Source organism: Anabas testudineus, chromosome 3 (assembly GCF_900324465.2).
Source record: "Anabas testudineus chromosome 3, fAnaTes1.2, whole genome shotgun sequence".
Taxonomy (NCBI): domain Eukaryota; kingdom Metazoa; phylum Chordata; class Actinopteri; order Anabantiformes; family Anabantidae; genus Anabas; species Anabas testudineus.
In genome coordinates this window covers 21,884,507-21,911,892 of record NC_046612.1, presented here as the reverse complement: position 1 = coordinate 21,911,892, position 27,386 = coordinate 21,884,507, and the positions used below count along the sequence as shown (strand labels likewise).

At 39.5% G+C, this 27,386-nt stretch overlaps 3 protein-coding genes across 4 annotated transcripts in view; all 3 read left to right on the top strand.

The window, feature by feature from the left end:
• The first annotated feature begins 2,417 nt into the window (after positions 1-2,417).
• LOC113173925 (cytochrome c oxidase subunit 5A, mitochondrial-like) lies at positions 2,418-5,158 on the top strand. Its single transcript, XM_026377510.1, has 5 exons — positions 2,418-2,574; positions 4,084-4,200; positions 4,385-4,506; positions 4,757-4,879; positions 5,025-5,158. The coding sequence occupies exons 1-4, from the start codon at positions 2,502-2,504 to the stop codon at positions 4,868-4,870; spliced, it is 426 nt and encodes a 141-aa protein (XP_026233295.1). The 5' UTR covers positions 2,418-2,501; the 3' UTR covers positions 4,871-4,879; positions 5,025-5,158.
• An 837-nt stretch (positions 5,159-5,995) lies between these two features.
• On the top strand, positions 5,996-10,331 carry fam219b (family with sequence similarity 219 member B). Its single transcript, XM_026379152.1, has 6 exons — positions 5,996-6,195; positions 6,756-6,864; positions 7,088-7,181; positions 7,307-7,384; positions 7,730-7,781; positions 8,261-10,331. Exons 1-6 carry the CDS (start codon positions 6,121-6,123, stop codon positions 8,408-8,410), a joined length of 558 nt encoding a protein of 185 aa, XP_026234937.1. The 5' UTR covers positions 5,996-6,120; the 3' UTR covers positions 8,411-10,331.
• Positions 10,332-11,379: 1,048 nt separating this feature from the next.
• LOC113174100 (AT-rich interactive domain-containing protein 3B) overlaps positions 11,380-27,386 on the top strand; it is a 45,649-nt gene continuing 29,642 nt past the window's right edge. For both annotated transcript variants that reach the window (XM_026377791.2, XM_026377790.2), the window contains exons 1-2: positions 11,380-11,678; positions 12,693-13,328. In XM_026377791.2, the coding sequence (XP_026233576.1) occupies positions 11,643-11,678; positions 12,693-13,328 (672 nt within the window). In that variant the 5' untranslated portion in view covers positions 11,380-11,642. The remainder of the gene's footprint in view (positions 11,679-12,692; positions 13,329-27,386) is intronic.

Below are 27,386 nucleotides of genomic sequence, written 5' to 3'. Positions count from 1 at the left end.
CATTTGTCTGTGGTCTGGATAGCATTATTGATGGGACTCTTCAGACATATTTTTTAGTATTATTAGTTGACTATATTAGCTAATATTGTGATAATGAAAGGAGCTGGAGTCCGAGCAACCAATCCGACTCTAAGGCAGAATTACAGAGGGGCCAACAACCTCTTCATGTACAAAGCCAGACTGCTTCACCCATGATTCAACCCTAGCAATACCATGTGACGCATTATGTGTGTTATGCATGTCCATCTGCTGCTAGAAGACACTGAATAATTCATTTCTCTAGGCAGAAATATTCTAACATGGCAACTGCATGCTACATCTGTATGCCACACATAGAGAAAAGGCCCATTTTTATCTGCAATAGTGCCACTCTTTTTGTTTCATGTCTCTATACCTTTCCAGACTGTGACCATTACTGTAATATAATACCTTGGAAGATGCCAATAAAACCATCATAACTGTAGGAACAAACTGTGTTTCCTTTCTGTTTGTGTGACACCGGAACACTGACACAGTTAATATAGTGAGTCAAATGTTTGCAGCCATGGTGTAATATAGTGTTAAATGCCAAAACGTCAGCAGGTTTATTTCTTTATATTGAACTGTAATGATTCTCCATCATTCAAACTGACCAGGTGAGTTGTTCTTTTGAACACTTGATTTTTACCCTTTATGTCATTACGCAATATCATTTGTGGTGATTCTTGCAGCAGATTTAGCCTCAAATCCCCCAGAATCAGCCCAAATAGCAACAACTATGTGAAGGCAAGCTCTGTGATGCATTTCCTTTATGATGTAACTACTACACTTGGGACCTCGAAAGCACTATGTGCGTGTATAATGACCAACAAATGAATATTATTGATAGAATGGAGCATTTTGCATCTACATGTCAATGTGCTGGTGAAGTGAAAGAAAGCTGAAGATGGGAAGGTAGGGCAAATGAGACATTGCTTTTTAAAAAGTACTTGCTGGGATTTGTGAAGAAGAATGCAGAATCTCTGTATTCAACACAGCTCATACATATACATAACAAAAAATAATAGAGGTTAGAGTTGCAGTAGCTTTATTCAACTTGTGCAAAGTTATACCACATTTGTCCAATTTGCTGTTCTGCAGACTGAACAAAGGTCAGAGAGCTTATCCTAACTACTGGTTAAGACGCTCTGAACCTGGAGCTAAATGGCCAAGTGTGTGTCGGGCATTGGAAGAAAATACTCAGCAGACAGGGAAAGAAAGAGACAGGGAGAGGCAGAGGAGGGAAGAAGTGCAGCAGCACATTAAACTAATGGACATCTACTGTGGTGCCCTGGGCTTAGGGCGGATTAGAGTTTACCACGTCACTAAGAACACACACACACACACACATACACAAACTTGAATCAACAACAGATACACACGACAGGTTAATCCTCCATACCTTGGTTACATCCATTACACGTATATCATGCTAATGCATATACATGAAATAAAATAAAAGGGATAGATAATATCATCCATCTTAGTAACATTCAAAAGACCTCTACATACTGTATATTTGTATTACTTGTGTTTGGTTAAATACAAAATAACATACATACATAACACAGCAATGTCATGCTTTGGAATTGCATCTGTCATTTCATCTGCTCCTCACCTGCTCTTCTCATAAGAATATATTTACTGCTAAGTCAGGAAATGAAACGAGCTCATGTTGCTGCTCGCTGAGGGTCGAAGAGTATGTTTTTAAACCAAGTGCCCCTTCTGCTGGTAGATCATTACTACTGCATGTTCTGGTTTTAGTTGGGTAAAAGTGTTAAAGGGTGTACTCATCTACTACACAGTACTGTACAGTCTGTAAAAACAGTTGTTTATTAACTTGTGTGGCTCTGGAGGAGCTTTCTGAAGTCTGTAAAAATTCAATTCATTTTGACTTGCATCCTGCAACTCACAAATGAAGGGCGCAGAGTTTATAAGAAATGGTTGTTTGTCATGAAGAGGCAGAGGCACAGTGCAAAGGCATTGGATTGTGCAGTTGGAAGCAATATTCTTTAATGATCTTTATAAGTTTAGATTGCTTTTTTAATGAGTGACTTTATTGACAACATGGGTCACACAAATAGTGACATAATCACACTCACATAACAATACCGTATTTATTATAAAAGGGTGCAAAGAATACATTAGTCAGGTGTGTATGATAGTATAATAACATATTATTATAAGGGACATTTTTAAACATCTATTTAAATAGGCTAATTGCAGGGGTTTCCTACCGTGTAACATATTCAGTGTGGTTTTCAGTTTCAGTCTCTGTCTTCTGTAAACACTGACAGCCCTCAGTGACGTGCACACGCTCGTCTCAGTCACAGGGTAATGGCTGACACGCGGACACGTCACACTTCGGTGCCCGTCGAAGCATCATTCGGCTATCTCCGTCAGTCACGTGACTCCCGTCGTGGTTTTCCGTGTCCGGCCACTCTGCCTCGGTCGTACAGGACGGTTAGCCTCTCTGCGGCACCATGTTCCGAGCTCTGGTCCGACTGTCAGCCACAGGGACCCGGAGTCTAGCCCGGTCACGACCCTGCTACTCAGGTAGGACTGTCCGCTTCACACCCGCCGTGAAACTGAACATGCCGCGTTAATAGAAATGACAAACGTTACAGACAGCTAGCCCGGCGAGCCGCCTCGCTTAGCTACTGCAGTTGGAGCTAGCTTAATGTGGGGTGACATTGAATAGTTTTTATGAGAAACGTAACCTTTCGTTATGAGCTTGAAACCTTTTCTGTACCTCGACACTTTGTAGGGCATTTTTAAACGAAGAGGCGCGAAATCCATTTTGGAGTAAAAGTCACGACCTTGTGATGACCCTCAGTTAGTTGAAGAGAGTCACTCTCCGCACTTGATACGCAGCTGATGTCTACACGTCGTGAGATATATGATGAACACGTACGGACACTGTGCACAGTAGGAAGTTACTGTTTAGTTTGTGACCTGTTTTCATGCATCCTTTCTCAAACTGTCCTGACCTGCTTTGGTTAGGCCTCGTGTGTTAGCAGACAGTGTGTGGGTATGTGTTCAGGCTGCGGTTACACCTGTTTGGGTGTAATGTGAACAAAGATGATTTGTTTGTGTCGTGTGTTGAAGAGATGTGATGCACTTGTAGTTTATTTTGTAGTAACATTTGAAGTTTTGTAAGGAAAATCATTGTGTGCATATGTATAATATGTGCATATGGATATTGTAGTGTTAGGACTTGATGCATAAGTATTGTATTTCCATATTTTGTTTGGTTTCAGTATGGAGTCTGAAGTTGTTGAATTGGGTGTACTGCAGAAATCATATCACTCACTGTATTTAAAGAAACTGAGACCAACCTTGTACTAAAGAACGTTTGCAGATCTGGGACATATACTGTACAACATACTTCTAAATGGATATCAAATTTGTTTGCATTTATGTTGTAGTGCAGTTATTTCCCTTTAATTTCTTTTTGAGCTGAAAGCTGTCATAACAAGATAAAGCAACGCACTCCTAAGATTAATAAAGTTATTTGAATCTTGACTTGACAGTTTCACCCCAATCAGCCTGATGAAGGAAATACAGTTAAGCGTGCTGTTGTTCAACCTGATTTTTTTATGTAGTTTATTGAAGTACTAGCTCTGTGTCCACAGAGACACGCGCGCTTGGTCGGTATTTAATACAGGCGTTGTCCCATTGTGTGGTTTATCATGGAATGAGGAATTATTCAGTGTGCACTTCAGTTTCAAAATGTCAGTGTAGTAATATCTGAATAAGGTCTTATTAAACTTTCTAACATTTAAACGTAGATTTAAATGTAGTTACTTGGGAGAAAGCTTTGAATTAGTTCTACTAATTTACATCATATTTGTATTCTTTAATATTGCTTGAGATATTTACTATCTAAATTACAGTTTGGGCAGGTTTAGAATGCTGTACTTTCCAATCACATTTGAACATATGTATATCTATATATATATATATATATATATATATATATATATATATATATATATATATATCATAATAATATAGTATAATACATATTTCATAAAGAAATCTTTATTTCTCCATGTATTTCAGCTCCGTTGGCCTCCAGATGTTATTCCCATGGCAAGGTGGAGACAGATGAGGAGTTTGATGCCCGTTGGGTCACTTACTTCAGCAAACCTGACTTAGATGCCTGGGAGCTGAGGAAAGGTGACTGTGTTCACAGTTATTGCTCATCATGTCACTTCATCATTTCAATAGTTTGGTCATTGTTTTGGTTCCATTTAGGGTTAATTTAAAAAACATGATGAGTACATTCAGGGTCAGCTGTGTCTTTCACAGTAATACTGCTTCAGTGAAGTAATGGGGCTTTTCCGATGACTTTGGTCTAAAGGAATGAACACCCTGATTGGGTACGACCTGGTACCTGAGCCAAAGATCTTGGATTCGGCACTTAGAGCTTGTCGTAGACTGGATGACCTGGCCAGCGCCATTCGCATCCTTGAGGCTGTCAAGGTGAGCGCCAACTCCTGCATAGGTTCACTTAGCATTAAACATTGATTTAAGAGGTGCAACTATTGACATGTCAAGAACCAATTCCTGAAGAAGAGTGACAAAAAATAAGTGAAAGTAAATAACGTGACATCCTCAGAGGCAAACAAATCACTTGATCATCAACCATTGTTAAAGTCTAGTCTTTACCATAAGTATTGCATATGGGAAAAAAAAGCTTCTCATTTGATGGTGATATTTTTCTGTTTTGCAGGAAAAGGCAGGCCCCCACAAAGACATCTATCCGTACGTGATTCAGGAGCTAAAGCCCACTTTGTCAGAACTTGGCATCTCAACACCAGAAGAGCTGGGCCTTGACAAGTTATAGACAATCAAGGTGAGACTGTGATATATCATAGTACTACATGTGATGATGATGTTTGGCTTTGGAAAAAGAATCACTCTGGTGCCTCTATGAATGCACAGTAGATCCTGACTTACTTGCTTGCATTTGAAAAGATCTTTTGTTCGTCTGTCCTCAGGTTTTTCTTCATGTAAAACAAGATGAGCTCTCCTGCTTCTCTCCTGTCAGAATTGTCTATATTGTTGATTAAATCCATGCTGTCCTGGTGTGTACAAAATGATGGACTTAATAAAAAAATTAATAATTGAAGAATTTGTGTATGTTTTTTTGTTGTTGTTGTTGTTGTTCCCAGGTAACTCCTTCAACATTTTACACTGACACTGAACTACACTTTACTTTCATCTGCCACCATTATACAAGTTAATTAATAGGTGCCCACGTCATGTAATCTTTCTGCTTGTCACTTTCATATATTTTATACACCACTGTTCCTCCTTCATAGCACAGCCTGTATTTTGTCATAAAATTTGTCATAAAACTCATTATTTTACTAGTTTTTATTCTGCTGCATCTAGAGAATACACCATGGAGCATATGTGCTCCTAACAATGGAAAAGTTTTTTCACAAAGAACTAACTAGTATTGAGCATCCAATATCAAAGTCATCAGTAAATTGATCTTCCACTATCTCTAACTGGGGGTGGCAGGAATTACCCTGATGTTATATTTCTCAACAAGAATATCTTTATCATGAATAATTTCTTTTTTTATAGAGCTTTATCTAGAAAAGCATGCACTTGTGAACAAATATAAGAAAGTAAAATAAATATTTGTGTAGGATTTCTTTTAAATAAGGCACCACATTCACAGGGGAAATTTAATTATCTTTTTAGAAACCACTTATAAAAGTTTTTTTTTTTTAAACTGCAATGTAATGCATTTTTATTGTAATGCATTTGAGTCTTTTGACTGATATGTTTAATTATGAGATAAGATTGCCTGGAGATAAGATTGCAAAGGAGTACTTAGTTTGCAGCATGCAGACAGAGGTGCTGTCGGACTTTGAAAGATGTTTTTGAAAACATGTACATGTTTATTGACACACGGTTTTACTTTGAAAAGTTTGCCCGGAAGTGAACCTGTCATTCACTGATAGCATAGCTGGCTAACAAAAGTGCCTACCTGCTGCCGAAGAAAGCAACCTAATCCCTTGCCGGTGGGGCAGCTGTCATCATGGCTATGATGTGGTTTAATTTGTGACAACTACCGTCAAGATGATGAACGACATCATAGAGGAGCCAGAGAAGGACACGCTGCTGGAAACGCAGCCAGAGCCACAAGTTTTGTCGGTAATGTCAGGCAAAGCTAGTGCGGCTAACGCTAACGCTAGTTTGTAAATAGAAACTGGGAGGCTAGTTAGCCTAGCCTGTGATTTTATCAGGTGTATAATGACACATGCTTAAGAAATTCATTTTTATAAGGTACATTTTCCTGCTATCACTTAGTTTGTCTGTGAATGGTATGGTGTGACACCATTAAGACGCTTTCAAACTCGTAACATTGATAACGCGATCTCTTCCAGTAAACCAAAGGACTGCTGGGAACCTTTGGAGAAGTTTTCGATTTCAAAAATAACATGTGACTGGTGAAATGTCAGGGCTTATCTAAAGAGACAGGCTTAAGCAAGTTTTGAAATAAGGGGTGTGATTAAACCACTTTGTTTTATGAAGATTATGATATTAACAATCTGAAGCTGATTTAAAGAGCTTTAGAACAGCCCTAAAAACTTCAGTGTTGACGTTTATAATGTAAAAATTAGGCCAGTTTAGTTGTCATATTGTTGACTTGTCCTTTACCTGGCTTTCTTGTGAATATGAGATGCAGATGTCTCTTTTATTTCTAATCGTAGGGGCCCAGTAGTGGCACAAGACCTAAGACAGCAGATGGAGGCATCAGGCCAGTGGAGAAAAGAGGACCTTACATCATGTCCAGAGTTCCAGCCATCCACCTCAAACTACGTAAGCGTTTTCTCCTTTCATCAAATGTGTTGACATAAACAGGTTGATATCATTGTAGGTCAGGACTCCTCTCATAATGGTCTTTTTTTATAAGTAAAGCTGCACAATACAAAATGGGCTCAGGGTTCAGTTTTGTGGATGCAAATTAATCAGTCGGTATAAATGATTATTTTATTTACTTATCACATTAAGCACAAGGATGTCTTGTTGTTATCATTTGTAGAGAAACACAGGGAGATGGCGAGGAAAGCTCTAAAGAAGAAGGCACTCTCACCGGGACCTCCGGTGATGCATCAGCCCAGACAAGGAGCCAAGAGGTAAGGAGAGGAGACATGATGAGGAAAGAGGAAGCTGCTTTTTGTGATGTCAGCATAAAGCAGGAGAGGCGAGTTTTTTTTATTTGTGGTTCTAGTGTCTTTACAGTTTCTGGTTCTCCTTTTAGGACGGTGAAGTATAACAAGGGCTATGCTGCCTTGAGTCAGCACGCTGAGGACACTTTAGTTGCACTGGACTCAGACAGGTCAGTTTACACCACGTGTACATACTGCAGTACCACTTTTAAATGCTTGTTGTGAGTACTACATATCGTTTCTTTCATGGTTTCTCTTGGTGTTATTTTAATAAGCGTATAAATCCAAACAATCTATCCTCAATTCCTCACAAGTTCTTGAAATTTCTCTTTAACTTTTAACTATTTGCAATGCACTGCAATCTGTACCTAGTTTTACATGTGTAAAAATAGCTATACAATAAGTTTATCTTGGTGCCTTGGCAGATTGCTCTAGTGTCACTGAACACATTTTTCTGCAAACGCACTAAAATTATTTACAAAGAATGATAGAATTTGTCCTGCTTTCATTTACAGCGATGAAGAGATCGATTTTGAGCATTATTCCTCTGGATACTCTTCAGCTGAGGTAATGTGCTAAAGCTTTAAGCAGTAAACATTAAGTCAAGATCCTTGGAAATATAATTAACAATACAGTTTTTTATATTGTCTGCTAGATTGTTCCAATCACTTTTGAGAGGATTTTGCATTGTACTGTGTGTTATTGTGTTATTTGTGTTATTATCCACCTGGGCTTTATTTTTTTATATTTGTCCTCTCAGGTCAGCACACACAGTAGTTAGCGAAACTTTGAAATCCTTGTATTTTGCATCCACAAGGTTTGCGTTTAACATTAGTGAACAGCTAGAACAGTAAATAAATAAGCAAGTTAAATATTTTTTTTCTCAAAGTGATTAATAAATGCAGTCCAGATTAAAGGAGTTATCAGAACAACGCACAGAGTATTAAAAGGTCACTAGTGACACATGAACCTCAGTCTGAGATCTGTCAGGTTTAGCCATATACTGTGCGTTGTGCGTTAGTAAGATTTCTCTCTTGGCTATCCAGGTCCATCCTGATTTAAGCAGGCAGCTGCTTCAGGATGGCTACCGTCTGGATGAGGTCCCTGATGATGAGGACCTGGACCTTATTCCGCCCAAAGCCATGGGTTCTTCTGTGTGCTGCTGCTCTGAGGGACCTTCCTGCTCCATGCAGTGATACAGGTGCTTTGACTCAAACCTCACAAAGGCTTGGCACCAGTTCCAGAGGCCTGTTTTCTAACCCAGCTGCACTGCTGTGCTGCCTACGGACTTTCTGAAGCCAAACTCCAGTTGGTGCAAGGCTGCGTGCACCAAGACTGCTCAATCCGCATGGAAACACACATAGACGTAAGAACAAGCCTTATCCACTGTGACCGCAAAGCTTGACCTATTTTTGTACTTTTTCTTTTTATAGAACTACATGAAATGCTAACTACACCACTGCTTCAAATAGAGTGAGGGAGTAACTCATCATTTGAAATATTCTTAACCTAGCGGAGAGCTGGTCACTGTCATCTAAGCACGACATGTAACAATACACCATCCATGGTGAATTTTAATATTTTACTACATGAAGGCACCTCAATTGACAATTCACATTCCAATTTACATTTATACATTTTGTTTATTTTGTTTATTTGTTTGTTTGTTTGTTTTTGTTTTTTGTCTCAGGATACTGAGATTTATGACATTGTAAAAGTTGTCACTGTGCAAGAAGGACTCCCTTATCCTCTGGTTACACGAGATACACACACAGAGAAAAGCAGAATGAGAAATTTTCACTTACTTATAGTTGTACCTACACTTAAATGTTACATTACTATGACCCAAAATGTTAGCAGAAGAGTTACTGATGCGCTTTGATAGAACCAGCAGCATTGATTAGATTGCATTTGACATTTGTCGTGAAAGCAAAAATACATTATGAATTTGCATACAAGTAATCTTGCCATCTTAAGGCATCTATTTGTGTGGTTAGATATGTATATTTTTCTCTTAACTTTTCTATTTTTTAATTTATATTCTTTGGAAAGTAAATTGGGATGGATATAAAGAATACAAAAACATATTTATATGACTTTTTTGCCACTTGATACAGTATGTAGCAAAAGTGTCACCTTAAACACATCTGAATGTGAGTGGACAGCAGACTGGAGTTATTTTATTTATTTGTTACATATTTACTGTGGACACTAAATATATTTGTTACAGGTTAAAAAAACAGTAAACCAAATTGGCATGAGAACTGAGGTATTTGGTGCCCTCTGTTATTTGTTTCTTTTTGTTATAATCCACCTGTTTTTAGTTTTCTACACAGTGGACACTACACTACATAGCAATCTTTAAAAGGGATTTAATTCAGGTTGTATTTTATTGTTTTTTGTGCATTAACAAAAAGTTCATTATCAGAGCAAGTGACAATGATCACTTTCTCAGGATATTTTGTGTTGTGTTCAACTAGAAAGTAGTTTCTCTTTTACATACATGTGTACAATAAAAGAAGAAGTTTGAAAAATACACAACTGCATACACTGCATAGAGGTGTTACGTCAGGATTATGTGGTGTGATACTTACCTGCAGGCCACACTGTTATTTCTTATGCTATTGGCCATATAAATAGATTGTATAGGAGACCACCATAAAAGAGTTCAAGACTGCTTAAGGACATTTTGTGCAAGGAAAAGCTTTATGGTCAGCTCACAAATTTCTAAAGTGTTTTCTTGTTAAAAACTTTGAAATGAAAACTCCATGTACACTGTCTCCTCTGTGTCTCCCAGCACTCCATGGTTGTACTGAGGGTGATTTAGGAATAAAAGCTGGTTTCTACTATTACACTAAGTGTGGGTTGCTTGATACATAAGTGTGAGCTATATGGTTTAAATGTAACAGCTGAGTGTATTGACCCTGGCATTGGCTCTGCGTGGCGTTTTTATGTACATAAATATTGCACTTAACACCAGTGGTCGGTAGCAAGTACACTTGACTCACCTGTACTATGCAACTATTGGGACAATCTGCTTGTTATACAATGTTGTGACATTATAGTGTTAAGGAGTTCTAAATAAAACAACTTACATTATTATTTCTTGATAGTAAATTCTGACTTTTTTATTTGATTTAAATTTTGATTTGATTTTATTGGTTTAAATTATGAAACTCAGTTATCTATACTATGCTATCTTCTACTATATTCTTGTTATGATACATTTTACCAATCATTTTTCCTGTAATGTCTGTGCACAGATGTAAGATGTGAATGACACTTTACCATGGGACCTGAGTGAGTTTCATAGTCGTGGTCAGTTAATACGCTACAACAGCCATTGTGAACAGGTTGGTTGCTACCACAGGGGGGCAGCGTGGATCTGTGTTGCATTCATCATTGTGCACCTTCCCATGAGGTTTGTGTAATAGTTTGTTTAGGCATTAGGACAATTAAGTGTCATGTAGTATGAACATGCTGCATGGCATTTTCATGCGAGGTGCCATTCAGAGAAACATGTTCAGCAAACGTGTAACTCTGCAGTAGGTAGGCTGCTGTTTGCAGGGACTGGCGCACACATCTGCACCTTTACCTGTTGTTTTCTTGATGTCATCCTCACGTTGTCTGCATGTGGCCTACATACTGTCCTCCACCGGAAACGAATTCCTTGTATGTGTCCTCACACTTGAACAATAAAGTTGATTCAAAGCAGAGTGAGACCAGCCTCCATTGGTAAAAAGGCCACTTTAAAAACGATTTAATTCGGCTTCAGAAATACAAGTATTAAAGCTATTACACGTTCCAATGTATATGTATAGATCGATGTAATGCACTAATAAATGTATTTGCTACTATATTTAAAAAATGACAATTAGAAAGATTTTTTTTTAGGAAGTAAATATGATTGTAGACGCAACAACACACGGATTCCACACATTAACTTGTTGTATCTTTCCAAAGGCCGCACTGCACCAATAATAATAATAATAATAATAATAATAAATAATGAATAAATTACTGGTTGAAACACTTAACGAGAGTGTCGTGAAATTGGGAAGTCCGTGGGACTTGTTGCTGTCGCTGGGCGGGCCCTGTGCAGTCGTGCGCCACGCAGGGGGTGTCAATTGAAGGGGAGGAAAAAAGGCGAGTGAAGGGAGTTACCTCAGCGCTGTGCCAGATATGAGACCGGGCCATTTTCCAGTCGGTCCCCTTTAGTGTTAAACAAGAAAATCACCTAAATCACCGGGGACGGAACGCAGGAGGCCGCGGCCACGTTTTGGAGAGGTCGCGCACTAGAGCCGGTCGCAGTCTGAGCTGCCTGCACGCCGCTTCTCCCGTCGTGCGCGGGCGCGCGTCTGTGTTTACAAGTGTTTGAACGAGTGCCAGGAACGAGGGAAGGAGCAGGACGCGGCCGAGCACGGAGGGATGGTGGACAACCCAGGAGGGAGTAAGGCACAAATGGTGAGTCGACCTGCTGCTGCTGCTGCTGCTGCTGCTCAGAGAGCCGAACCAGACGCCGTGTGACCGCATGTTAATTGCGGGGTAGGAGTGAGGCGGGTTGAACGTTGCGTTTTCCAAAAAGGAGAAGAAGCTTTTTCTCTCTCTCTCTCTCTCTCTCTTCAGAGCTAATTTGACCTAGTGGTTGGCTACTCCTGCCTTGGACTCAGTTCCGTTTCTGGAAACGGGCTTTACATTTCTAGGAGAGTCCTCATCCTGAAACTAACTTTCAGCTAGTGTTTTCCTAGACGCCACAAGGAAAAGGTGTGAGTTTAGTGTCAGGTTCAGCGTTTACTGGTTTCACTCGGACTGGAGGTGAGTTTACCATTTGGCTAGCACTCAAGTTTCTGTAGCTTAGGTTTGCGCTAATCTTCAGGTTTAGTAAAACCCGTTTTAATGAAGACAGATGAACTTTTACAGACGTTTTTCGCACTTCGCGCCTTTTTCATTTATTTCTGCTCTGAATAACCAGAATATTTTAGTCTGTGAGGCTTTTCCTATTTTGATGTCTTATTTTATTTTACATTTCTTATTGCGCAGTTTGTAATCTGGTTACATTAGTTACAGACTGTGAATGTTCCTGCTTCATTGTTTTTTGCCTTTCCTGAACCACCAGGAATCATTCAGGTTTTCTCTGTTTTTATTAGCAAGAATAATTTGATTTATTGCTGCAGATTTCCTGTCTTTTCAGTCAGTGGCAGCCAGCTCCAATCTCTCCTGGTTCAAACATTGACTGAAGTGAATGAGTTACAGCTCGTTTTTACTACATAAACCTCTGTACGCTGTAGTTAGATTATTGAAATTTGTGTGTGAGCTTATATTTAAATCTGGCTCCTTTGTTTCAGTTTTTCTTAGTTTTTTGTGGGGTGGCGATGTGGGTGCATGTGTCCTATACAAGCCTCCTTTCATCCCATATAATGAGATAAAGGGGTAATTAAGCATATTGTAGGTCATTCATTACTCTTCTTCCTACCACAGCCCAGCATGTCTCAGGAGCCTGGTGTGGCCTTTCCTCAGAGCACATCTACAGGGGGGATGAAGCTGGAGGCAGTGATGGAGCAGCTCCAGCGCCAGCAGCAGGCCCGACTGGAAATGGAGCGCAAGGAGAGGAAGCTGCGAGAGGCCCACATTCTCTATGCTCAGCAGGTTGCTGCCCAGCAAGCCATCCTGGCAGCTGCCCGAGCTTCTGGGGCCAGCTTCATGGGAAAAGGCCTGGCTGGAGGGATGCCTAGTAGTGGGTTGCCTCCCCGGGTTTCCAATCAGAGCAGTGTGGACTCTGAACGAGAGGATGACAATGACAGGGGCCGGGATTCTGGGGATGAGGATGATGACAATGAGATGATGGAGGGAGATGAAGGTAGTGATGATGATGACGAGGGAAGTGCCAGTGGTCTGGAGTACCTCCGCAAGCAGACCTTGGCTTTGCAGCAGAGTGCCTCCCGCATCCAGGCCCGACCATTTGGCAGTTACTCTGCTTCCGCTCCCCAGAGGGCTGCGTCGCCACCTATCAGAGTGAAGCAGGAATCTGATGAGGGCCTGTCTCCAGTGGGGCCTCACTCTGCTACCTCTCCAAATGGACAGGCTGAGTGGGGCTATGATGATCACTTCAGACAGGTTAGTGACATGCCTTGGCTTCTTTCTTTACTCATTTTCCTCACTTAAATTATCACATCAGCTTCTGTTTTGGTATTTTACCAGTTGTGTCTTCAAAACACTCATCTTTCATGTGTATAAAACCAGGATTATAACATCTCTGACGTTTTTTGGACATGATCTTTAAAGAAGGCCCCTTTGGTGATTCCAATTGGATCAATTCAGTGAGATTAAAACACTGTTGTTAATTGTGACCGAGAAGTCTTTCAACGTGCACTACTCTCTATTTCAGTGTTTAGATTTCTCAGTACAGATTCCGGCTCCTTAATCTTGACTGTAGGACAAACATGTCAAGCAGTATCTGTGTGAGACACTTAAAATCTATGTGGAGAGATGACCGCCAATCAGCTTTTGTGGCTAGAATTGTCCTACGTGACTTCTGGCAGAGAGCCAAACTAAGGCGCAGTGTGTTCACTCTCACTAGCTTTTCTTCTCTGCACTCGCATACTGTGTGTGTGTGCGTGTGCCTCTTTCTCCTTCTGTGTCCCTCTTGGCACTTTGCTTAGGCTCTGGTTTGGCTCTGATCCAGGTAGCAGAGTCAGGCCGGGCAGGGCTGCTGCTGTGAGACTGTGGGTGGTTGGCCGGGTCACCACAAAGACTTTGGATGGGTGGGAAGGTTGAATGTAGTACACAGTAGCAACTCGTCACTCCCCACCCCACCCCAAGAGTTTCGGCTGTGTGCCAAGTACACTTTCCACTGAAGGTAAATATTGCCTCAGCACAGTGTTACAGAACGCTGGAATGCCAACTGGGAACCAAGCCGAGCTACATGTGGGTTAGCATCATAGCTTAAGACAGAGCAGGTTAAAGACAGCTCAGCAGCCTGTGAGTGATATAAAAAAAGCTTTTGTTGCACAAGAGCGGGCAGTGTCAGAGGACATATCTGCGCTTTATCAGTAAGATAAGGATGCCGAGCTATGATGTGTCTGGATATAATTACTGCTAATATGGTGCTTCTCTAGACCACATTTCCAAACTTGGCTTTGGAGATTGGATGTTTTGTAATGTGAAGTGGTGGATTAAGGAGCAGCAGTAATTTTATTATTACGGTATATTTACTAAAAATTGGTGACTGGAGACTGATTCATAAATAATAAATAAATAAAATAAATAATTACCAAATTAGTTGAATTTGTAATAAAGCAACACAAAATAAATTTTTTATTCAAAGTTGTGGAGCTTTCACTCCTGTCTGGCTAACATCCAAAATAGTCTACCTTAAACACAGAAGACAATGCTACACATCTTCTAGAATTATTTAGAGAATACATAATAGATCAGAAATACTTTTATTATGTATGTGTAAGTGTCAAAACAAAGTCTGAGCACATTTGCCTTCATCACAAGGGCTGTAGTTTTCAATAGTAAATAACCTTTAACATGATTGAATAAACCTGAAACAGGTTCCCCCAGTCCCTCCACAGTGGACTCCAGTTTTTCTGGTTTTATATAAGATTATGCATATCTTATCTATGATGGCAGTGAGTGTTGTTCACGGAGTAGTACAGCTAGTTAGTTCAGCTACATTAGACACACTTGTCCTGCAGATCCACCGCTGAGTAAAACTTAGTATACCTTTAAATTTCAGAAATCACTTCAAGAAACATTTTAGTCTTGTTATGTTCAAAGCAGGTGGGCATTTCTTGTGCTGTTCCCTTTGGTTTTGATGTTCAAGATGCATTTTATTGGACCACTGATTGTCCCAAACGTTTGCACTGCAGCTATATCGATAATCTTGGCTGTCTGACACATTGGCTGTTGACATGCTAGTGCAGGTCACGCCTCACATTATACTAGATAGTTGTCAGCCAACAACTGTATGCTGCAGTGTGCATCTTGACAACAGTCACAGTGACACTTAGTTCTTTCTTGAATGTCAAGGAGGTGCTTGTTTTATTTTTGTGTGCTTCCTACATAAGGTCAGGAAACACATGTAACTCCATCTCGTTAAACAGTGATGACCAAATAGCACAATTGAGTACCAAAGCAATACAGTATATATTATTAATGGTAATAAATCAATTAACATCATTGACATCATAAATTGTGCAGAATTCAGTTTCACTGTGTTGTTTGGACTGATTATTCTTTCCACATGCATGTGTATAGTAATATTATTAATATAGAGTAGTGTGGTCTTGTGTGAACGCCGTCAGAACAGTAGTTCTGTGTAGCTGACCAGTGCCCTATCATGGTCTGCTGTCTTTTATTAGAAGAGATGGGCTGAACCAGAGGCTTGGGGGAGGCATTATAGGACAAGAATTGGTCTGGCCTTTTTTTGTTTCCTCTCTTTTATCTTTCCTGTCATTATGTCAGCTCTGCAGTATTTAATGACGGCTCATCTCTTCAGGCAGTTTCAGGTTGCACTACTATAGGGGGAGGGGGACAGTAGAGGCAAAGGAACATTTTTGTTTTTCTTTTTTTTTTTGATGTCATTGTCTTTGAGAGGCCAGAGACGAGCCTGGCAGATGCCGCGAATACCAACCCATTTAATAATGGGGGAAGCACATTTATTGCATTCTAAATTCTATTGCATTGATGGTGGGGAGGTACAATGACTAACTAAAGAGACAAATGTACTGAATAGCTACATGAAATGTAAATGTTACTCATTGTAGGCGGAAGCTTTTATCCACAGCAGAGTGTGTGTGTTTGTGTGTGTATACACATGCTATGACTACTCTGGCAGGGATACTGCCACGCTGTTGAGTCCATATTAAAGAATTTGCATATAGATTTTATCCACAGCGGCTCACAGAGACCCAAATATGATAATAATGTCCATTAGCTTGTTCACCAACATGTTTAACAAACGCTGATTCATAGCTCCTAGACATTGGATGGAACATGTATAATATGTTATAGATATAACTATGAACAGCTAATGTTAAGCAAGTTTGTATCCCAGTATTTTGTGCCATCCAGCAGTATTCAATTGAGTTTTATTCATTTAGCGCCAAATCAAAACATAAGTCATCTCAAGACGCCTGAGACAGTGTAAGGGGCTAAAACCTTACAAAATAAAACTGTATACAGAATTGTATATCAAAACAATGGCAACAACCTCACTTGAGCAGCACTAAGAGACACTGGAGAGGAAAAACTTCCTTTAACGTAAGAAACCTCCAGCAGAACCTGGCTTGGGGTGGGTGGCCATCTGCCTTGCTTGGTTGGGGTGAGTGGAAAGAGGGAAGAAAAAACAACAGGCAACAAAGGAACAACAACAAAAAGCAGCAAAAACACTGGGCAGGTTGGTAGTGCCAGGAACTGGACATATATAGTTCTAGGAACATCTAGGAACCACAAGCATACCTGCACTCCGAGGCCGAGGATACCTGCAGAAAAGTACAAGGAGAGGTAGACAGAGAGGAGAAAATATAACTACGAGAGAGAGAAAACACAAAGTTAATGACATCCGATGGTGGCATTTGAATGGATGGAAGAGAGGAGAGGAGATGAGAAGAGCTCATTGTATCAGTGGAGGAACCCTGGCAGTTTAAGCTATAGCAGCATAACTATTAGATGTTTCAGAGTCACCTGAGCATCTCTAAATATAAACTTTATAAAGAGGAAGGTTTTGAGCCAAGTCTTAAATGTAGAGAGGGCGTCTGCCTCCCAAACCTGAACGGGAGCTGGTTCCACAGGAGAGGAGTTTAATAGCTAAAGGCTCTGCCTCCCATTCTATATCTAGAATCTCTGAGCCGCAAGTAGACCTGCACGCTGAGAACAGAGAGTTCTACTGAGAAAATAAATGGACTCTTCTGAAACAGATTAACATCTTTTCCACAGCCACAGGATATGTCTTCTGACATGGAGGTTTAGGAAATTAGATGCTACTCACTGCATTAGTTAGGGTTAAATAGCTTGTTGGCAGCTGAAAAATAATCATCCATGTAGTAATTATCTAGTGGGAGGCTCTTACCTATTTCCTTCCAGGTAATGACGTTTTTTTTTGAATGGGTGTACATAGAATGAAACAGTAACTCTTGATTGACTTGACTGACAACCACTCGATCAGGTTGATCTTACCCTGTATATGAGTGGTAAATGTCTATACATGTCAGACGGGGGTGGACATACATGACCAACCAGTGTTTTTCATGTCAGTGATATATGTGTAGTGACCTCAGCCCTGTCCTAAACAGCAGAGTACATCATTGTCAAACATGGAGATGGACAAAGCTGTCGTGTGGTGGGAGAGCTCGGGTGGGCAACTGACCTGCCTCAGTATTCTGGCCTACACCCCAGTGGGACTGGGGGTCTATAACCTCTATAATTTTTATCCCCACCCCCCACTCTGTCCTCTCCTGCTCATATAAACAGACAGTGGACCTATTCACGTCATACAGTAAGTTTAAATCATGCTGCAGGTCATTGAATGCGTACCAGTGTACTGGTGTTTGCATTGTTCAGTTAGCTCTTTGTTTTGTAGTTTGCTACAGGTGGTGTGTGAATATTGTGGCTCTTGTTTAAAAGGTGTATGTTCACCTTTTAACATGGCACAAATGGAAGCAATGAGCAGAGCAGGTCCACATTTGGACTGCTGCTGGGTAGGGATGGTGCCAAAGCTAGAGGAAGTAGAAATTGTGTATTTCTCTCATCACATTCACAGGGCTGAATAGTAATGTGTTTGGGGGGCATATTTTAAATGTTTGTAACTGAGGTGTACACACAAGAAAGTCAGTGCAATAAAACTGGTCCTTGGTGAGGGTTACATTTAGCATAAGAAAATAGTTGGCCAACCAAACCACAGTGGTCCAAATCTGGTTTTAAAACGTAAATCGCCATCTGTTACTGCCGCTCCCTGTCATCACTTGCCACCATTAAGCAGGCTGAAGCCTGTGCGTTTAGCCATCGCTGTTGCATAATTTAGCTGTCATCCCAGAAACACATCAGCCAGGAAGTGAGGAGCTGTACAGCTGCAGTGCAGAGATCAATAAGGTTTGTGTTTGAGCTTTTATAGACAGGAATGTTTTGCTTTGTTTATAGTTAATTTATGATAAATTAACAGGATATTAAATGTAGTAGATGGGCTCACATTTTAAGTTTGACAGTGGAATGAGAAACAAATTTCCTCTGTTACATCAGCCTTTCATTGTTAGGTAGGCCACTGAATGTGTGAGAAGTGTACGACAGTATCACCATAGCTCTCATTTGTCTTGTGGCGGGAACCAGAGGGGTTCACTGTGTAGTGCACATCCTGTGTACCCCAAAATGACCTGGTTTCTGCTTTCTGGCGTTACGTTGGTGTCTCACGTGCCGTAAGTGTCAGTGGGGTTTAAATAGTGTACTTACTCTTATTCTTCTAACTGGACGTCCTGTTATGCTGATGTAATTAGGATGGAATTACAATGTGACCCCTACTTGTATAAGTCTGTCTGCAAATTTAGGTCATTCAGATGGGAAAAAACAAAGAAGACAGAGGTCCAAAACATGTTTCAGTGCTTGTCTAGAAAAAGAGGTGTGACTGTAATATGTGAGACATGTATTGGCACTGAAAAGAGTACATCCATATAACAGTACATACATAGTTTCACATGTTACATGAACATCAGTCCAGAAATGCTATATTAAAGGATAATTGGGGTATTTGTGCAAGAAAAGTCAATATGTCAATGTGAGTTTTTTAATTTTCTATTTCAGGCTGTTTTTATGCAGTCATTCATCAGTTCCTACTTATGTATGGATTTTTGAGCCTTTTAAAGAAGAATTATAATTTAACAGAAATGGACCCATGTGACCATAAATATGGTCAAGGAATATATAATTTATGCAAACTCACCTCAATTGTTTAATGTGCATTTTTATCTTTCCAATTAATTTCTTGTTGTGGATGTCTTGAATTCCAGGTTCTTTGTCATCTGGGTGAATTTAATAACTGCTAAATAATGTTACTAATGATATTTAAAATGAATGTGCACCTAATAAATAAACCCGTTCCTTAATTTACCCCCTTAGCTAAAACACTGATCTTACTTCAGATTAGTCTGGCTACAGGAGTCAAATTTTCACTTTATCTTATCTGGGGGTAAAATAGTCCTCAAAATTTTGACCTAGAATTTTTTTCCCTATTCCTGTTTTCTTGCCATATATATTTGTACTGGCAAAGTAAAAGTTGGTATGTATGTTCGGACATAACATACATATAACAGCAAGTTAGTTTACTTTGGCATGTGTTCCTGTTGACTTCTAAACACTCAAATACTCTTTTCATAAGGTGCGTTTTGGTAGTCCACAACTTTTAACAGACTAAGGTGAGATGTAATGTTTATACCTTTATTTAATGTATATGTTGTTTTGCTGCGGGATGTTTTGCTTTATGTTTGTTGTTCAGTGATGTGTCAACCTTGATTTGCCTCTACTTAAGAGAAGACCTTGGCTGGTTGAGTTGGATACAGACGAGTGGCCTTTTAGCTCTGGACTGCCTTTTGAAATGGCACTTTTTCTGATTGTTGCTAACCTGTGCTTAATGGAATGCTGATGGAAACAAATAAAGGCCTACAACTGTACAATTAGTGATATATAATTGGATTTACCTTTTCTAGTACATTGGCAACATGGAAACATTTTAACTTAATTTAAATTCGTTTAAATTGTCTGTTGTATTTACAAAAAGCTAATTCAAAGTGAAATATTGCAGCTTTCGTCTTCTTCAGATAGTCGAGCCCATAATGTGATAACATTAACACACTGTGATACATTCATTTGAAAACTTGCACGTTTTTGCTACTTTTGGCCTCCCATCCCCACTAAGCTGATATTTTTAGCAGCCTCCCAATATAAATCTTTGCTGTGGCTCTGGTGATTTGAACTTGCTCAACTAGGATTTTAACAGTTGTCTGTACTTTTTGTCATACTACGTGATTATATTGGGGTAGATTTTTTTACATGTGTAAAACAACCCTAAAATACTACTGTGTATACAAAATATTTACATCCAAATAGAAGTTTCATATTTATCTGAATTACTGTTTTAAGGTGTCCTTGTCATTTTGTGTTGACTTGCTCTTAACAGTTAAGTGTGTAAGATTGCCTCTGACCCAAAATAGAGGTATTGAATTTAGTAGGAAGATGAAGGGGGAAGGGAGAGGCAGGGGAGATGCTGTGGAAGAGGGGTTAGTGGTCTGGCTCAACACACTGCGCTGCCCCACCCAGAGGAAACATTCCAGACGGAATTAAAGAGTTAACTCTTCAAACAGTGAACATTCCCACCGGGGGCTCTCAACAAGAGACGGGGGCTGTATGGGTGGGTGCATGTCCATGTTGTAGTGGGGACCCTGATTGGTGATCTTTCAATTCATTTCACTCAGTATTGCAGGGGTTGTAAAAGAAAAAAGCCAAAGGGCCTAAAAGGGAGGAGCTGAATGGGAGGGCCCACTGGTGCAGGCAGAGACACTTTTTTTTATTTGTCTGCGTCCCAAAGGGCACATCTGCTGTCAAAAGGGGGCTTCTCGTGGTGGATCCACTCCCCTCACACCATGGCCTGGTCAAACGCAGCACTAACTGGCAATGTCTGGTCTGTCATGATGATTTGGCCATTCGCACAGAAGACCAGGAGATTTAGATTGTGTTATTTTTTTCACTAGTGGATCCTGTTTGTCAAGTGGTTAACATTTTTCAGCCTACAGTGTGAATGTGGGTGAAATATAAACCACACAATCATCCTAGGTGGACCAAAGTTCATTCAAATATAGCTCTGTGGGTCCCATGGTTAAAATAAGTGTGTGCTAACTTTAATTTAAAACTAAACTTGAAATAAGTTTTTTTTTTTTTTAGTATGCCTGTTGAAATTGTATTTGCTTATCCTATATAACGTAGACATCAAATTAAAAGTAACCATGTCATAATGTTGGGAATTCACAAACTTTAGATAGAATTCCAATATAGATCATAGCTAGACTTTCTCCATCCCTCTTGCCTGTGCCTTATTCAATGAGATTGTAGTTGAAATGCCAATTTCTTCTCTGATTTTATCAGAATATGCTCCTGTCATTTATGCCCCTAAACAAAAGTTTAACTTACTCTTGTTCAGAGTGCTTGTTCAGTACTGTGCTGTACTCTTCCCCAGTTTTACTTTGCTAAGTGTATCTGTTAAGAGTACAAGTTCTTTTTGACTTTTGTATGAGAGGTGTCTGCCTCAGGCTGTATTCACACAGAAATTTGCCTTGCATTAAAACAACACAAAGGGCTCCATAGGTGGGGCGAGTTGTTTCATGTACTGGCGAGACAATGAAATGCAATCTGGGAACTCCAGGTGAAGTAATGCATTTATGTGTTTAAAAGCTTATTAGAGGCCAAAACATAGCACAGTGATTTAAAATTCTCACAGACAGGATTTTACTACTTGAAAAGTTATTATGGTAGCAATTGTTTCATCTTTAATTGTAAAGATTTTGATGTTGTGTTGCAGAATAAACTGAACTAGATTATGCAACCTTTGTCATATAATCCTGTGTCATTCTGGTGACACAGCATTATTTGGCACACACACACACACATACACACACCTCCTCCTTTTGGTTCTTGCATGCCTTCCATTCAAATGTATGAGGAAGGACTGTGTTTTTTAATGCAGTGAAAGTCTGTCTGAACACGAACTTACAGCTGAAGTAATCGCTCCAGCGAACATCATGCAAATGCCTTTTTTTTCTCCTCAATTTAATTGAATTGAAAGGCAAAGGTTCTCACATTTAGATGCAAATTGTGTTTGTCCATTAGAGTTGTCACACTTTTTTCCCCCCCAAATTGACCCTGGAGGGTTGGCTTCCTTGCTTCTAATGGAAACTGAGCTACTGATGCTTGCTGTAATTTGATCAGTTGGTAGTGAAACCACAAGACCCCCTCCCCACACTATTGCTGGCTCCATTCGTCCTTTACAACCACTCCCAGTCAGCATATCTCAACACCTGCTCTTTAATGAAGGCAAACAGAGAAAGGGGAATAGCCAAATGAAACAAAGACGTCCACCAACGCCTTTGGCAGCTGCAGAAAAATAGAGCCAAGGTCATATGACACTGTTGAGCAAAGTTAACTTTAGTTTCATTAAAGATGCCAGTACCATGTATGTTCTACTGTGAAATAACTTGTTGGTCTATCTTTGCACTTGTCTTTCTCATATATTTCTCTTCAGCATGTTCGTTACATGGGAGAGAGTTTGATGATTCATTTAAAATGTAAAAGTACTATTTATATCTATGTATACCTGCATGACGTCACATCAAGCTATACAAATATGTATATTTGTCAAGGACGTGTACTCATCATCTCACAATATTTGTTACACAAATATTTTACAATATAATCATTGTAATTCTGTGTTTAGTCTGTGTTTGTATAGTCTTGTTGCTCTTATCACCATTAAATTGAGCTAGGTCTTGTTTAATTTCCTTTTTAATTTCCTTGTGTCAACAAGATACCTGCATTTTGATACTGAAACAAAATGATACTCTTCTTGACTTCGAGGAGTGGGAACAAAACTTTTTTTTTATTTAGAAAAAGATGGTAAATATCTCACATGTAAAATTATTACTATTACAATTTAAAATGTTTTAGGACATTTTACTAAAACACACACATTAAGTTTTACTGTCTTAATTAGGTGCAATTTGGGTTGGGTTGGCTTTTTTATTGCTGATACTGAACAATTAAAATTGTTCAGTATCTGCCAAATCTGAAAGGTTGCCAGACAGCATGTTGTTCACAAATTGTTTGCAGTTAAGTTTTTGGCTGTGTTCCTATCAGGAACCTAAAGTAAAGTAATGTTTATGAGGATGTCTATCTTTGTGGCAGCCACCACTGTCTGCAACTTCTGCTACAACCTTTTGCAACTGGCAGTTGCACAGAAAAGATATGGTCTTTTTGGGTTGTGGCCTCCTGCTCCTTGTTCAAAGGGCCAGGAAAGGAGGAGGTGTGGAACGTGTCTATTGTTATTGGCTTTCTTGGCTGCCTTCTGCCACTGCTTTGGCTGCTCTCCAGGCTGGTGTCAGAGGCCTGTAGGTGTAACTGGGCCACTGTGTCAAGGCCTTTGGGTAAACACAGCAGCTGGCTGGGACCTGGCACAAAGCCATGCACAGGAGAAAGAGGTGCACAAGGCTTTTCTTTCACTATAGTCATCCTGCTTTTCAGTCAGTACACTCATTGCACAGACTGCCAAAATCCCATGTAGTTTACAGTAGCATGTGGCTAGGTTATTTGTCTGCCAAGTCTTTAAACACAAGCTGAGCCTAATCATGTGCTTGTAAGAGGGAGCTACCAGCAGTGGAGGAAGGATGGGGGGGAGAAAAAGCTCCTGGCTGCTGCCCAGGAAATGTCACATTATACTAAAAGCTATGTGTTCACAGCTCAGCTTGCAGCATTTACATTCTACTGTGTATTCAGAGCTGCGCACGCTTGCTTCATAAATCACACTCATCGTAAGAACCAAAAGCAAGTAGTGTCTGTCAAAGCCAATTGCTAGTAATCTTAAATGTTGTGGTAGTGCACACACACACATTCATATAGCAAAGAAACAAAAAGGAATAAATTCCCACTAGCTGAACAAAGTCCTGTTTGTAATGGTGATTCATTTACACAAGTTATTGGACAACATAGGTATGCCATAAAGCAATGAGATATTATGAATGCTGTTGTTTTTTCCTTAAAATTTATTCTTCTAGGAAAAAGAACGTTCTTCAAAAAGTTCAGGTGCTGGTTCTGTTTGATCATACTTAAAATAAAAAAATAAAAAAAATAATAAATGGGTGCTGATTTCTAGGGTCTTAATATTAATCATTTATCAGTTTTTGTCCTATGCCTTGTTAGAAGTAAAACATTTAACAGTTTGAAATACAAAAATTGGATGATTGGATCCTATATTAATGTTCACGTCATGAGCATCAAATTTGACTCATTCATTAGATTCACAACCAGTATTGTATTTAAAGGCTTGTATTTAATCACAGAATTATTTCAAATGACCAAAAAGCTTAAAACTTGTAGCTGATCTGTTTAATGGACACTCACTTTGAAGAGTACTATGGACCATGTCAGCTGCAGTCGATAATTTCAAAAGCCACATAAGTAAATGATTAAAAGGTGGCACAGAAAATTAAATTGTTTACAGCAGTGACAACAGTGAATATAGGTTGTAAAAAGTATATGCTGTAGCTTGAGGACCTTTTCAGGAACATTTTTTGGTTTTCTATCCTGTGCTGTGATGGAGCCTGGAGTGTAAAGTTTTTCACAGATATTCATTCTCACTGCAATATCTGGGTGTTGATGTTAAACAGGTGCTTAATATGATTCTTTTTTTTTTTTTTTTGTCTGGAATTTGTGAAATGTATATATTTGATCACAAGGCTCTTTTCTTACAGACATCAGCATATTACTGTAGGACCTGGTTCAGTAATGTTTGTGGCAGATTTGGGATACCCCAACCCCCAGCGGAGCCGGCCTTGATTAGCCAGCCATCTGGTCAAACAAAGATATCTTAGGTTTTCCTGCCCAGAATAAATGTGATTAGAAAACCTGAGGAAGCTCCATGCTTTCAGCACAGGGAGGATGGTGGGTCAGATAATGATGTTTTGAAAAGTGGTAGCAACAATTACTAAATGATTGATAACGCAGAGCTGGAACAAGATCTAATTCACCTGAGGCAATGTCCTCTCATTCTCATTTATTTCTCATTCTAGAACCACTCATATTGTAAATCCTATATTAGTAAATTGCTTAAATGAGTGAGTCTCCATATACATTTCTTAAGGGAAACTTAATTACCAATTCAGAGATCATTATTTGATCATCTCTGGAATGCTTATTTCAAATCTTATTAGAGCTAAATAAGAATATAAATTAGCAACAATTAATGTAAACTATATACTGTCCATTTATCTGCTTACCTGTAAATTTGTCACTCAAACAGTGTGTGTGAATTTCTTGCTTTTGCTCTTCTCAGTATGTGCTTTTGCTGCTATGTTATTACTTTCAGTACTAGTACAGTCTGTTCCATTATCTGTATCACCTTCTCTGCAGGTGCAACAACCCAGAGAATCAGTTTTATCTAATCTAATCATGCATACTGTAGTATACAGTACATAGTCGATTAGACTGTAGCAGTAGTATGAAGCAAGCATTTAATTGAGTTTTGTATTTTGAGCCTAACAACAATTTAAATATCTAGTTTGACTAAGCGTCATGATTTGCCTAGCAAATGTAATTTAGTCTTAAACCAGTTTATGCAGAAAGGCAGCTTTGGAGTATTTAACATCATTTGTGTTCGTAAGCTAAGATATGTAGAGGCTGTCTATGGTGACATGACAAACAATTTTTAGAGTTGGAGAAACAAAGAAAAGGTGAGTTTTTGTTGTTGCCTATGTCTATATTTGTAAGATACTGCTTTTTCCTGCAAGTTGTAAGTGGCCTGCTTGGTGAAGCTGACACAGCTGAATGACAATTAATGACAGTGAAATAGAGTACTAGAGACATGCAATGTGAACCTGGTTTGGGAATATTGAATGCCTATACTTTGTGCAGTTGTAACCATGAACAGAACTGATTAGCTAATTACATGCCATCAGCTTCCATAATTTGTCATCCACCTTCTAGGTAACTATAGTACACAATTACTTTTCTGGTTGCATACAAGGACAGTGTTGAGTTACAAAACAGTGCTGTCATTTTAAAACGTCAAAAAGTGTGAATAAAAAAAAAAAGGCTCAAAGGTACTATTGCATAGCATGGCTAGCATTTTAAACCTGTGAACTTGCAGCTAAATTATTTTGTTTACATATTATTGCACAACTTGCACAGCAATGACAGCAAGTAAAGTATGCATACATAAAGGCGCTACTACGGTGGAGTTCAAGGACACTGAAACTTTGAGTCTTTATTGTCTTTTAAGCATCCAGTAAAGATGTAGTGGTTTGTTGGCCCCTAGAGATGAGCTCCAGATGCGTGACGGGCTGCACCATCCCAGCTCTGTTCCCTGGGGGGTACTGGCCTGTCAGAGGTGGAATGCCCCTGCACACTTAATGCTAGCTGCGAGGAAACAGATACTTCTGGCTCTGAACAGAGAAAACGCTTCTTATCGATTAGACTCTATAGAGAGCTGTGAATTGCGCTTATAGTTTTAACATTTGATACTGCAGATTCAGAGAGATGGTCATAACATTCACTCCTCTGATGAATGAATCCCTGAGAATAGTAGGGCTGGCTTCAATGCCTCCTCATACCACTCTGCCATACGCTAACAAAGAAATCTTTTACTATCAGGTCACTATGTCAGACATAGTGACCTTTGTCATTTTGTGTGTAATTAGATGTGATGTGTCCTAATAGCAGTAAATGTTTTATGTTGATTGTGAATGTATCAAATTCCTAGCACTGTCAGCACAATGAGGATAATAATATATATAAAGGACTATCAGGTCTGTGTGATGTCTCCCGCTGCCATTAGCAAGGGGGTGAAGGGGATGCTTGCTCTTTAAAAGATGTGAGATATGCAAAGTATTTTTAGCCAAAGCTTTTAACCCATAAGAAACAGCTTGTAGCTAGTTTGACCTGAATGAAGCAGGCTAGCTCCTTGATTTAAGAAGCCCCAAAATGTGGTTTTAATTCTTGAAGCCTTGATGCAAATATAAATTTGTGTTGGCCTAAAATAAATTTTGTGCATATTGGAGACAACATAATATCAGTCAGTGTACACTTCACAGAGCTAAACCAATGGCTTCAAAGGGTTAACTTAAGGAGTACTGTATGGGGTGGCACAGATGTGATTCACTAAAATGTTTGCTCTGCCTGTGAAAGGGTCTTTGAACCAATGAGTGTGAACTTCTGGCCACACCAGCCTATAAACGTTGCATTTGTGTGAGGCAGCGAAAAGGGGCCAACTAGTGTAATGGGGGATGGGGCCTCTGCCTGTGGAATGTGGTATCTTGGTGAAAGAACTGGAATTGAACAAATGCAGTCAGTTTATTTGGCAAACCAGACTTGCTTGTCACCAACAGATATGTTTGCCTATGAACTAAATATGCAGATCCACCC

Coding starts and splice junctions, on each gene's coding strand:
- LOC113173925 (XM_026377510.1), top strand. CDS start 2,502: ATGTTCCGAGCTCTGGTCCGACTGTCAGCCACAGGGACCCGGAGTCTA. Junction 2,575..4,083: donor GTCACGACCCTGCTACTCAG/GTAGGACTGTCC, acceptor CATGTATTTCAG/CTCCGTTGGCCTCCAGATGT. Junction 4,507..4,756: donor GCATCCTTGAGGCTGTCAAG/GTGAGCGCCAAC, acceptor TCTGTTTTGCAG/GAAAAGGCAGGCCCCCACAA.
- fam219b (XM_026379152.1), top strand. CDS start 6,121: ATGATGAACGACATCATAGAGGAGCCAGAGAAGGACACGCTGCTGGAA. Junction 7,182..7,306: donor CCCAGACAAGGAGCCAAGAG/GTAAGGAGAGGA, acceptor TTCTCCTTTTAG/GACGGTGAAGTATAACAAGG. Junction 7,782..8,260: donor CTGGATACTCTTCAGCTGAG/GTAATGTGCTAA, acceptor TTGGCTATCCAG/GTCCATCCTGATTTAAGCAG.